Source organism: Macaca thibetana, chromosome 2 (genome assembly GCF_024542745.1).
Source record: "Macaca thibetana thibetana isolate TM-01 chromosome 2, ASM2454274v1, whole genome shotgun sequence".
In the NCBI taxonomy this organism is placed as follows: Eukaryota; Metazoa; Chordata; class Mammalia; order Primates; family Cercopithecidae; genus Macaca; species Macaca thibetana.
The window spans coordinates 32,445,346-32,458,511 of record NC_065579.1 but is presented as its reverse complement, the minus strand read 5'-3'; the positions used below and the strand labels follow the sequence as shown (position 1 = coordinate 32,458,511).

Here is a 13,166-nt window from a genome sequence, read left to right as displayed (position 1 = left end):
TTCCTTACACGATGATGTGTTGCTGGGGCCTAATGTTCTCACATAACAGTAGAAAACCGTAATTTGTTGTCCTCTCTTTAAAGAATCGAGAATTGCATACAGAAAAACCTTACGTAAATTTAAAAGGATGAATACATTTACAGGAGTAAATGCAAACAACTTTCAACTCAGACAAGTAACAGCCCATGGTGTTCTGGCAAAAAACATCAGCTAACAAAGGAAGCTGGGTCCTAAGTCTTGGACTTTCCAACCCTTACAGACCAGCAGCACAGAAACTACTGGTTCAGGAGCCCTTGCCAGTCTCTAGAGAAATCCCAGAACACGCAACCCTGACACATTAATACCCTGCACAGATCAGAGACTGCTGGCCACGCAGGCTCACCAAGCCGCAGACTTGTCTTCCATAAGCACTTTCTTACCTTAGCCACAAAGTGACCAAGCCACATGTACTGAGGGTTGAAAATCAAAGATATGTACAGGGTATTAAGCAAATCTGGTTATATGTTTTAAAGCAACTTCTAAGACAAATTGATAGCAAGTTTGTGTGAAAGTTTTATATCAAAGTTGTTATAAGAGGTTCCTGAGCAAACCAATTGAAATACAGTCATGCATTGCTTAATGACAGGGATATGTTCTGAAAGGATGCATCATTAGGCCGTTGTGTCATTGTGCATGCCTCATAGCATATACTTACACAAACCTACATGGTAGGGCCTACTATGCACCTGGGCTATATGGTATGGCCCATTGTTCCTAGGTTATAAACCTTTACAGCATGTTACACTGAACACTGTAGAGTTGTAGCAAATGGTAAGCATTTGTGTATGTAAACATAGAAAAGGTACAATAAAAATTCAGTACTATAATCTTATGGAACCACCATCACATATGTGGTCTGTCATTGACCAAACTGTCATTATGCAGTGCATGACTATATTTCTGTCTCAGTAGAGGCATTCATAGGGGAAAAACAGAGTCCAGTTTCAAGGTGATTCAGCTGGGCAGTCACTTGGGTTTGTAACCTTCATTCCTCAGAAGGAAGGGGTTCTTGATCTCATTGAGGTCTACCAGAAAGTTGCTGAAGCCATTTATCAGCAATGCAAATTACTTCCTAGATATCCTCATCACATCAGACCCAAAGTTTTGCCCCAGCTCAGGTTTGGTTCCTCTCCTCATTCCTGGTTGATAATAATCTAGTATGTATACATAATTTCAATGTTCTTCTCCGTGAAGAACCATTCGGTGCTCTCAAAGTTTTGTTTTTAATAAAGAAAAATGTCTATCCAACTATAATTTTCAAAAATCTGAAAAGATGACTCATGCAAATATAGAATGAATAAAGCTTTTATTTAATTCATTAATTAAGGCACCAGTAAGATGGTAAAGCTGGTTCAAAGGAAAATTTGAGGAATGGAAATGTGTATATCAGTCAGTCCACTGATTGTTGAAATGAATTTCCTAATAGATGCAAAACTGGGTAATGTCCTATAGGGCAATACAATTGTAATCTTTGAGGTGATCTTTTAAATAACAAAGTCAAACAGTGGTACATTCTGTAGCTAATTAAAGAATAATGGAGTGAGCCTGTTAAACAATACCCTAGTATAATTTGGAAAGCCTGCATCTCCATCTTTGCCTTATTTTTAGGTTTGTGATAATTTTTCTTTACACGTTCATTGCTAAGTGTGCAATGAGATGATACTGTACTGGAAGGAACATACATTGGTATAATATTTCTGGAAAGCAGTTTGGCAGTGTGTGTTAAGAACTTAAAAGTTTAATTTTTAGGCCAGGTGCTGTGGCGTATGCCTGTAATCCCAGCACTTTGGGAGGCCAAAGCGGGTGGATCACTTGAATTCAGGAGTTTGAGACCAGCCTGATGGTCTCAAACCATCTCTACTAAAAATCTCTACTAAAAATACAAAATTTAGCCAGGTGTGGTGGCGCATGTGTGTAATCCCAGCTACTCAGGAGGCTAAGGCACGAGAATTACTTGAACCCAGGAGGCGGAGGTTGCAGTGAGCCGAGATCACAACACTGCACTCCAGCCTGGGCGACAGACCAAGACCGTCTCTCAGAAAACAAAACAAAACTTAAAACTCTAATTTTTATACCCTTTGACCCAGTAATTTCACTTGTAAGACTTTCTTCCAAAGAAATAATCAGAGATGCAATCAAAGATTTGTGTGAAGTATATAATTATGCAATAAGTGTTTTAGGCACACTATGCAGATGGTTACCACAGTTTTCTTTTTATTACAAAAAGTTGGGGACACTTCAAATTCCAATAATAGAGGGTAAACTATGGCGTCCTCTTAAATATGATGTGGCCCTATTACAAATGTATTTTTGAAAGTGTGTGTGTGTGTGTGTGTGTGTGTGTGTGTGTGTGTGACTGAGTTTCACTCTATCACCCAGGCTGGAATGCAATGGAGTGATCTCACCTCACCACAACCTCCGCCTCCCAGGTTCCAGTGATTCTCCTGCCTCAGCCTCCCGAGTAGCTGGGATTACAGGTGCACACCACCATGCCTGGCTAATTTTTGTAGTTTTAATAGAGATGGGGTTTCATCATGTTGGCCAGGCTGGTCTCGAACTCCTGAGCTCAGGTGATCTGCCCACCTGGGCCTCCCAAAGTGTTGGGATTACAGGCATGAGCCACCATGCTTGGTCGTATTTTTAATGAGGAAAGTCAAGATGTAAAACCATATATTTATTATTATGTCCATTATATACACATATACAGGTATACAGAGAGAGAAAAAATAATGAAAATATCCAAAATATTAACAATAAGTATCTGTTATAGAATTATGATTTTTTTCCCCCTGTTTTCCAAATTTTCTACATTTAAAGTTTTGAAGCTTTTATAACCAGGAAAAAAATTTAAAAGTTTGCAGTGTATTCCAGAAATAAGTGTCTCAAACTTTGCTAATTTGAATTATTCATGCCTTCTCTGCCTGCCTTCTCTACCTTCCTCCCTGGGGCTGGTGTTCCCGACTTGACATTTTAAACCCTGTAAGTGGAGAGCAGTGGAAGAATGACGCCCCAGCCCTGAGAGCTGAGGGCTGCCCTGTTTGTTTGTATTTTTTTAGCTTGCTGTAAATGTCACAGGGAGCCCCAGGCCATCACAGCCAGGAAGCACAGGATGTTACCAGGTGTGGGAAAAGGCCTTTAGGGTGGCCAGAGTCCCAAAGGGAGCCTCCTAATTCCCAGCTGGGGAATGGAGATTTCAAGTGAGTTCTTGTTTCCAGGCTGAGATCAACACACTTGCGTCTTACCCACTGGCCCAGTGGGTCCTAACCTTGGCTACAAATGAGAATCACCCAGGGGGCCTTTAAACAAACACTGTTGCCAGTATCCCACCCAGAGTCAATTAAATCAGACTTCGCAGGGGAGGGCCCCAGCATCAGTGCTTTTCAGGAGTTCCCCACCTGATTTAGATGCACAATGAAAGTTGACCACCACCAGACCGAAGATGCCACATGTGTTAATGGGCCCAGTGTATTCAAGGCCCTGTAGTCAGCCCCATCTCCCCTGGTGCCCTAAGAACTCTAAATCCTTTCTAGCTATTTGCTTGTCAAACTCCTGAGCTTACTTTCATTCCCTCCTTCCCTCACATGACCCCAAGCACAGGTAATGGTTGTTCCTAGAGGACTTTGTCTTTGTTCCTTGGGGATCAGGTGAAGCGAGACGGCATCCCCAAGACTAAGGTCTCTGAGGACAGTAAAGACACTATGTCTGTGCCTCCGGTTCCGGTACAGAGTAGCTTCGTGATGGTTGCCGAGTGAATGAACAGAAGAATGAACGAATGCAGCGGTCTTCCCATCGTCTCATAACAGACTATTCTTCGATGTTTTCCTTTTCAGGGTGTACAGATTATAGTGTTTCCAGAAGATGGCATTCATGGATTCAACTTTACAAGAACATCCATTTATCCATTTTTGGACTTCATGCCGTCTCCCCAGGTGGTCGGGTGGAACCCATGCCTGGAGCCTCGCCGTTTCAATGACACGGAGGTGATTTTGGCCTTTTTCCTCCATAGGCTGAGGGTACACAGAGATGAACTAAGTCAGGGACCAGAAGCTATGACATGTTAACTGAGATCAAAAGGAGCCCTTAGGATCCCAAAAATCCAACCCAGACTCCCAAAGATCCACGTGCCACATGTTCATTCCATTAAAGAATGTCTGACGTTACAAGGCACTTATTCATCTACGGATCTTTCCATTTATTAATTATCTTATTCATCTACGGATCTTTCCATTTATTAATTATACAAGAAATACAGGAATGTATACTTAAGCCAAACCAAAACAAACCAAAAGTTAAAAAAGAAAAGTTCATCTTCACCACAGCCTGCCCCTCGTCCTATGCCCTTGCTTAGAGAAACTGCCATCAACAATTTGATGTGCATTCAGCTGTATTCTTTTCCATGCATTTCATAGTTATTGACATCCTCTTTTTTTGTTTGTTTGTTTGTTTTTGTTTTTGTTTTTTTTTTGAGACAGTCTTGCTCTGTCCCCGAGGCTGGAGTGGCGCAATCTTGGCTCACTGCAAGCTCTGCCTCCCAGGTTCACGCCATTCTCCTGCCTCAACCTCCCGAGTAGCTGGGACTACAGGTGCCTGCCACCACGCCCAGCTAATTTTTTTTTTTTTTTTTTGTATTTTAGTAGAGACGGGATTTCACCATGTTAGCCAGGATGGTCTCAATCTCCTGACCTCGTGATCCATCCACCTCGGCCTTACAAAGTGCTGGGATTACAGGCGTGAGCCACCGCACCCGGCCTTGACATCCTCTTTTTAAGCGTACTATATGCTTATTCACTTTTAAATGTTTGCTATTATATTTTTGTAAACATGTTCAAGTTTTTCTGTAAAATAAAATTTTTAGAAATGAAATCCCTCAGGCCAGGTACGGTGACTCACTCCTGTAATCCCAGCACTTTGGGAGGCTAAAGTGGGCAGATCACCTGAGGCTGGGAGTTTGCGACCAGCCTGACCAACATAGAGAAACCCCATCTCTACTAAAAATACAAAATTAGCCAGGGGTGGTGGTGCATGCCTGCAATCCAGCTACTCGGGAGGCTGAGGTAGGAGAATCACTTGAACCCAGGAGGCAGGGGTTGCGGTGAGCCAAGATCGCGCCCCTGTACTCCAGCCTGGGCAACAGGAGCAAAACTCCGCCTCAAAAAAAAATGGAATCCCTCAAAGGATATATACATTTTTAAATGATATTAAAGAGTACCAAATTTCCCCTTAAAAACTTTGATTTCACTTTACAACCCCAGTAATACAGTATGAGTGCCTCTTTTTTCATCCTTTGGTCAATGCAAGATAGAATAATCTTTTGAGCCTGGGCACGTTGGTTCACATCTGTAATCCCAGCATTTTAGGAGGCCGAGGCTGGCGGATAGGTTGAGCTTATGAGTTCGAGACCTGCCTGGCCAACATGGTGAAACCTCGTCTCTACAAAAAATACAAAAATTAGCTGGATGTGGTGATGCATGCCTGTAGTCCCAGCCACTCGGGGGGCTGAGGTGGGAGGATGGCTTGAGCCTGGGAGGCAGAGGTTGCAGTGAGCCAAGATTGTGCCACTGCACTCCAGCCTGGGCAACAGAGCCAGACCCTGCCTCAAAAAAAAAAAAGAAAAGAAAAAGAATAATCTTTTGAATTGTTGCCAGTCTTATGCAGGTGAGAAATGATAGCTATCTCGTTGCTTTAGTTTGCATTTCTCTCTCACTAATGAGACTGAGCATGTTTTGAGATGTTCGCAGGCCATTTTTCTTTGTTCTTCTGTGAATCACCTATCTATATCCTTTGCACATTTTCAGTAGTGATTGCTTTTTTCTTATTGATATACGATAGCTGTTTATTATGGATACAATATAAGTAGTTTTGTATTTAAAAATTGTGAGAGCCAAGTACAATGGTGCACACCTGTAGTCCCAGCTTCTTAGGAGGCTGAGACGAGAGGATTGCTTGAGGCCAAGAGTTTGAGTCCAGCCTGGGCAATATAACAAGACCCTGTCTCTTGAAAAAAAAATAAAAGAAGCAAAAGGAAGGATTTTAAAAGCTCATGTATTGATACCTTTTTTTCCTCTAGGTGCTCCAGCGCCTGAGTTGTATGGCCATCAAGGGAGATATGTTCTTGGTGGCCAATCTTGGGACAAAGCAGCCTTGTCATAGCAGTGACCCAGGGTGCCCAAATGATGGGAGATACCAGTTCAACACAAATGTCGTGTTCAGCAATAAGGGAACCCTTGTTGACCGCTACCGTAAACACAACCTGTACTTTGAGGCAGCGTTTGATGTTCCTCTTAACGTGGATCACATCACCTTTGATACCCCCTTTGCTGGCAGGTTTGGCATCTTCACGTGCTTTGATATATTGTTCTTTGACCCTGCCGTCAGACTCCTCAGAGACTACAAGGTGAAGCATGTTGTGTACCCGACTGCCTGGATGAACCAGCTCCCACTCTTGGCAGCAATTGAGATTCAGAAAGCTTTTGCTGTTGCCTTTGGCATCAACGTTCTGGCAGCTAATGTCCACCACCCAGTTCTGGGGATGACAGGGAGTGGCATACACACCCCTCTGGAGTCCTTTTGGTACCATGACATGGAGAATCCCGAAAGTCACCTTATAATTGCCCAGGTGGCCAAAAATCCAGTGGGTCTCATTGGTGCAGAGAATGCAACAGGCGAAACGGACCCATCCCATAGTAAGTTTTTAAAAATTTTGTCAGGCGATCCGTACTGTGAGAAGGATGCTCAGGAAGTCCACTGTGATGAAGCCACCAAGTGGAACATGAATGCTCCTCCCACATTTCACTCTGAGATGATGTATGACAATTTCACCCTGGTCCCTGTCTGGGGAAAGGAAGGCTATCTCCACGTCTGTTCAAATGGCCTCTGCTGTTATTTACTTTACGAGAGGCCCACCTTATCCGAAGAGCTGTATGCCCTGGGGGTCTTTGATGGGCTTCACACAGTACATGGCACTTACTACATCCAAGTGTGTGCCTTGGTCAGGTGTGGGGGTCTTGGCTTCGGCACCTGTGGACAGGAGATCACAGAGGCCACAGGGATATTCGAGTTTCACCTGTGGGGCAACTTCAGTACTTCCTATATCTTTCCTTTGTTTCTGACCTCGGGGATGACCCTAGAAGTCCCTGACCAGCTTGGCTGGGAGAAGGACCACTATTTCCTGAGGAAGAGTGGGCTGTCCTCTGGGCTGGTGACGGCAGCTCTCTATGGGCGCTTGTATGAGAGGGACTAGGAAAAGTATGTGGTCTGTGGGGCGGACTCTGGCCATCATGGTGACAGCCTTGCACTTCCACAGGCTACAAGCCCTGGGACCACCTTTCTGCCTTAAGGGCAGGAGCCCACTTCTGTGGCACCAGATTCCACCCTGGGGACTGTGGAACAAGTAGGAGAGGCAGATTCCCTCAGTGTCTTCCTCTTAAACCTCAATCATCGAGACATTAGCTGGTATTTTCTATTCACATTTATCTTTTTCAAGCCACATCTTCCTCTAACAAATCTCTCAGTATGCAATTGGTCTCAAGCTAAAACAAAAATAAATGTCAGTTTCTATTTTACACATCCACAAGGTAGTGGCTTGGGTTTTTGTTGTTGTTGTTGTTGTTGTTTTTAATCTTGTTGATCAAGTGACTTACCCAGGACATGTAAATATTTCATAAGCCTTAAACATTTTCTGAGGTAAGAAACAAGCTCTCAAAGCAAAAGCTCGATTAGAAATGGCCCCTGTGGGGAACTTTCCCATTCTGGCCAACCGGAACTCTATCCAGATGAAATGGCAACGCTAGCTCCACCGGCAGCGTCAGAAATGTAGACCTTAAAGCGGCTTTTAAAAATAGAAAAGAAGTGTTCCTCACATCTGCCAGTAATGGAATTTTCTGTCAGTAAATGGAATGTGTAGGCAGGACCTGGAATAACTGGAGAGAGTGCAGCGCTTCGGGGTGAAGGGCGGGTGGGGACTGGAAAATGTTGAGATGGGGGCAGCCATGGGAAGGTATGAGTAATAGAATTCTTTCTGTACAACACAGCTCATCCGGGGATTCCAGGGACCTTAATAAATCACAGTAGCTTTGGGCAAGAGTTGGGCACATTGCCTGACTGTGCAGGATGGCTTGATGCTGGTATCATTTGATCCGGAGCCCTATAGAGGATCTCCTTGCTTAGCAGCGATGCTTGGCACCCCATAGAGATAAGTTGCAAGGACTACCATGAAGGGCGTGGAGGGTGGCCTACTTTAGTCATGCATGTATTCAATCACCCAACAGGCACAGAGCAGGAGCTTCCCATGTCAGGAATTCCAGACGCAAAATTACCAGATTGAATATGGTGAAGACATTTTTAGGCCACTGGTTTCTGTGTAATTTGTGTCCAACATTTCACAGCCATTTTAAAAAGGATTTTGACTTCATGCCTAGTAGCTGTTTCAGATCATTTTTTAAGTGCAGAATGGATAATTAGTCTTCAGTGATTTGCCTCTTAAATGTGGCCATTTAGTTTGAACCCCTTTTTAGTTTTTTAAACAGTATGTGCTTAAACATCACACAATTTTATAAAGCAAGAAAAAAAAATGAAACGAACTCCCTATTCCCCCCACGGTGTAGGCCTTCAGATCCTTTTCTGGCTTTTAGGCAGGATAATTAACAACATGGATTCTACGGTCAGACTGATGGGGTTTCCATCCATGGCCTCACCATCTACCCCTCACTGGGAGACCTGGGGCCTCAGTTTTTTATTCGTAGAATGCATGTTGAATAAACCATGTGGGAAAAAGCAGAGCCAGCACCAGCCCCTGCTGACTCACTGATCCCTCGAAAAGGTCTGGGATGAGTCAAGTCTTCAGGGAATAAGCAGGAAGGACTTGAAATTCCTGAGCAAGCCCCGGGTTCCCCACGCCCTAGGAAGTCCCTCTGGAAGGGGAGCAGGACCTCTCCCATCAAATGGCAGAGTTTGCTTTCCCGCCCAGTGCAGCTCCCACCAGGCGTGAGCTGGCAGGCCGGAAGTGGCCCCAGATGTGGCTGTCCGCCGCCCACTCTGCTTCTCTGCCTCAAACCCCAGGGAGACAGAAATTCCCTAAAAATGCATATCATTGCTTTATGCCAAGATGATTCAAATAAGCCTGAGAAAGAGAGGCCAGTTCTAAATACAGACTTGGCAGAACTACTTCACCCAGTAAACATCTAAAAAGCACCTGCAAGATCCTAATTCCGCCCTTCTGGGCAGAGTACCACGAACTTTCCCTGAGTTATTTTCTACCAACAATTTAGAATGAATTGCTCGTGAAGTAGAATGAGGGGAAAAGCAAATAATGGTGGTAGAACAAAGTAATTTTTACAATTCAAAGAAGTGGCTGCCAGCTGACAGAACAAAGTAGAGGATGGGAAAATAAATCATTTTCAGGGAAAAAATACACCTATGACTAATGGTTGTGATACGCTTTCGTCGATTGTAGTCCTGAAATGCAGGAAGCAAATGGCAATCTTGACCACAACATGGAGACAGGAAATCAAATGCATTTTTGGCTAAACCAGTCTTGGGGGAAGTAGCTTGGTTTGCGTGGTTTCTCATGTAGGTGCAGCTGTGCTTTTCTGTGGTTTTTCTCACACGGGAAGTGAGAGGCACAGTGAGCTGTATTCACACTGGATTTAAAAGCCCTGTTCTTAGAGAGGAAAAAACCACGCCTCCTCACAGACTGCCAAGTCCCAGAGTCCACCACGTCCGCTCCCAAGACAGAGGCCTGTTCGGAGCCCCTGCTGAGGGAAACCCACCTAGGCCACTTTTCCCCACAGGTGGCCCTGCTTGGTATCTGAGTCCCCAACCCCCAGCCATGGCGTATTGAACCAGGAGGAGGCACCCGGAGGTGTCCCAGCACAGCAGATCTCTGCTCAGAGAGGACCGGCGGTGAGTTAGCCGCTCCGATTCTCAGTGAAACCCGGAACTGCTCAAGTGAAATGACCACTCAAAGAAGAATTTCTCAACAAAGTGGGTTTATATAGGACAACATAGAAAGGCATAAAAGTATGAAATGTATTGTGCACAAAGGCCTAGATTTGAGACAAGAGCTGATGTGGCCTGAAGATCTGTGAGTAGGACTGCTTGCGGGGCCGTGTTGCTTCTCAGGCCAGAGAAAGGTCCTGGTCTGCTGGCTTCAGTCTTTCACTCCCTAACCCCGCTTTGAATGTTAGTTACCTATTCCCACAGAACAAACTGCCCCAAAACTTAATGGCTTAAAACAATCATGGACATTGTTAATTCACCCAGTTTTGTGGGGCAGGAAAATGGGTCTCTCATGAGGCTACAGTCAAGATGTCAGCCAAGGCTGCAGCTGGTTGAAGGCCTCACTGGATTTGGAGAATATTATTAGTTGAATAGTGTTTTCCCCTAAAAAGATACGTTGTGATCCTAACCCCTAGTAGCTCAGAAGGTGGCCTTATTTGGAAATAGGGTCTTTGAGGATGTGATGAAGATATAAGTTAAGATGAGGTCACACTAGAGTAGGTGGGCCCTTAATCCAATATGACATGTCCTTGTCAGAAGAGGAGAAGACACACACACACGTGACAACAGGAGCAGAGGTCACAGGGATGCCTCTACCAGACAAGGCACACCAGAAATTGTTTGCCAACAAACACCAGAAGTTACAAGAGGCAAGAAACGACCCCCCACACACAACCAACCCCTGCAGGTTTCAGAAGCAGCATGGCTCTGCCAACACCTTGATTTTGGATTTCCAGCTTCCACAACTATGAGACAATATGTTTCCGTTGTTTGAAGCCACCCAGTTCAGGGTACTTCGATATGGCAGACCTAGGAAACAAATACAGAGGATCAGATCACTTGCAAAATGGCCCATTCTGGCAAGTTGGTGCTGGCTGCTAGCAGAAGGTCTCAGTTCCTCACCACATGGGCCTTTCCATAGGGATAGCTGAGTGTCCTCACGATGTGGCCCCTGGCTTCCCCTGAAGCAAGTGATCCAAGAGAGCACAGGTGGAGCCATGATGTCTTCCATGATCTAGTCTCAGAAGTCACACTGCAACATTTGGCACCATCTTATTGAGTTACACAGGTCAGCCCTGCTCTCTGTGGAAAGAGACAGAGGATGTTAGATGCTCAGAGGTGAATCTCATTGGGTACCATCTGGAGATGGGCTACCACTCTGCTCAATCCAAATCACAGCTCTCCTGTTTCTCACCTCCCAACAGTTCCTGTTCCTCAGGCCGAAGTTCACATTCTCCACAGCCTCAGCTCCGCCTAACCTCTGAGCTCACATGATGTCCCTTACTGTGAACCTGGGTCTCTGGTCCAGCCACAGCTACTTCTTTAAGCTCCTCCAGTGTTCTGAGCACAATCTGGCACCTGTACTGTTGTCTGCTTGATATGACGTCTTCTGATGAACACGCATCCATCCTTCAAGGTCTACTCTCTCATCACAGCTTGTGACTCTTCCCCTTATTGAACTGGTGTTTCCCATTCCCAGTTCCCAGAGCCCTTTCTCATTGAACTATTTATCTGAGTTCTCTCTGCTGGAACGTGAGCCATGGCGAGAGTAGCCACCTAGCAGTGAGTGACGGCTCTGTGCTGGATGCACATAAATGGTCTCCCTTAACCTCCATGAGCCCTAAAGAAGGTTTGCTACAGCTATTTTGCAGATGGAGAAAATTAACAGAGAGATATTAATGAATTGCTCACATGCAAACATGTGCTGAGTCTTGGATTTGCATCTTCTTTATAGTGACTCCACGGAGACCCACCCTCTAAGACCGGAGCCAGTGCCCTATTCATCTTTTGTCTTTGCAAAAACAACAAAACATTATTTCCATTTGGAAAGTTTTTTTGATTTTTGTGTTTAGTACTGAAGTAAAACAAAATCTAAATAACAGCTGCACCATTAAAAATGAAATTCCCAATATCTGAACTCTAGACATCATGCATATATAATTTTTTCATAGATAACTTTTCTTCTCATTTTCCTTCTCCTTCTCCTCATCTTTTTCTTTTTCTTTGAGCAAAAAAAAAAAAAAAAAAGAGAATTGACTAACTCATAACTGGGGAGTCTAAGAATAAATTCTCTTAAGGCATTGCTGAATCCAGGGGCTCAAATGATGTCTCTGGACACAGTATCACACTCTACTCCGCACTCTTCTTTATCATTTTTGCCCACAGACAGACTCTCCATGTAGTTGCGACAATGGCCATGACAGTTCTAGACTGTCTTTCAGCAACTCCAGAGAAGAAGTCCCTAATAAAAGTCTCAGGGCTGAACAAGCTGGGCTCTTGCTTAGGGCACATGCCCTCCTGACTCAATGATTGGCCAGAGGGCTGTGATACTTTTTTTTTTCTTTCTTTCTTTTTTTCTTTTTTTTTTGAGATGGAGGCTCACTCTGACGCCCAGGCTGGAGTGCAGTGGTGCGATCTCTGCTCATTGCAACCTCCACCTCCCTGGTTCAAGGAATTCTCCTGCCTCAGCCTCCCCAGTAGCTGGGATTACAGGCACGTGCCAACAAGCCTGGCGAATTTTTTGTATTTTTATAGAGACAGGGTTTCACCGCGTTAGCCAGGATGGTCTCGATCTCCTGACCTTGTGATCTGCCCACGTCGGCCTCCCAAAGTGCTGGAATTACAGGCGTGAGCCACCGCACCTGGCCAGGGCTGTGATATTCTGATTGGCCAGCACTGAGTCACATGGCCACCGTCAGGGTGAGGGATGATACATTTAGCTCTGACCTGAAATTCATGGATTGAGGGGTGGGGGCTGTTTCGCAGGGAACACTGGGACAGCGTTTCCAGGGGAAAGGGAGCGGGATATAGTCGGTCCAAAAGAGTAAATGTCCACGAGATTTTTTTCCTCTGAGCAGAAATTTCACCGTGATTCAATCAGGTATTGCTGTCGTCGGGGCCATGGCAGGAGGGAGACAGCAAATCTTGATTAGTTGAGGAGAGCTTAAGAACAGAGTGATTTACACAGGTGTGGGCAGGATGTAGGGGAACCCGGAAAGGATAATGCACTACCCAGGGGCTAGTGAGAGCAGGAGCTATGAGCGCCCCAGGCCTGAAGGTGTGAAGGGCTGAAGTGGTTACCAGAAGCGGGAGAGGGAAGCTTATGGAGAGAGCAGCCTGGCGGGAGCAGG

At 45.0% G+C, this 13,166-nt stretch overlaps 1 protein-coding gene across 2 annotated transcripts in view; it reads left to right on the top strand.

The window, feature by feature from the left end:
* The window catches only part of BTD (biotinidase), a 45,530-nt gene extending 37,921 nt beyond the window's left edge, over positions 1 to 7,609 (top strand). For both annotated transcript variants that reach the window (XM_050777588.1, XM_050777596.1), the window contains exons 3-4: positions 3,870 to 4,019; positions 6,107 to 7,609. In XM_050777588.1, coding sequence (XP_050633545.1) covers positions 3,870 to 4,019; positions 6,107 to 7,279 — 1,323 coding nt within the window. In that variant the 3' untranslated portion in view covers positions 7,280 to 7,609. The remainder of the gene's footprint in view (positions 1 to 3,869; positions 4,020 to 6,106) is intronic.
* The last annotated feature ends 5,557 nt before the right edge of the window (positions 7,610 to 13,166 follow it).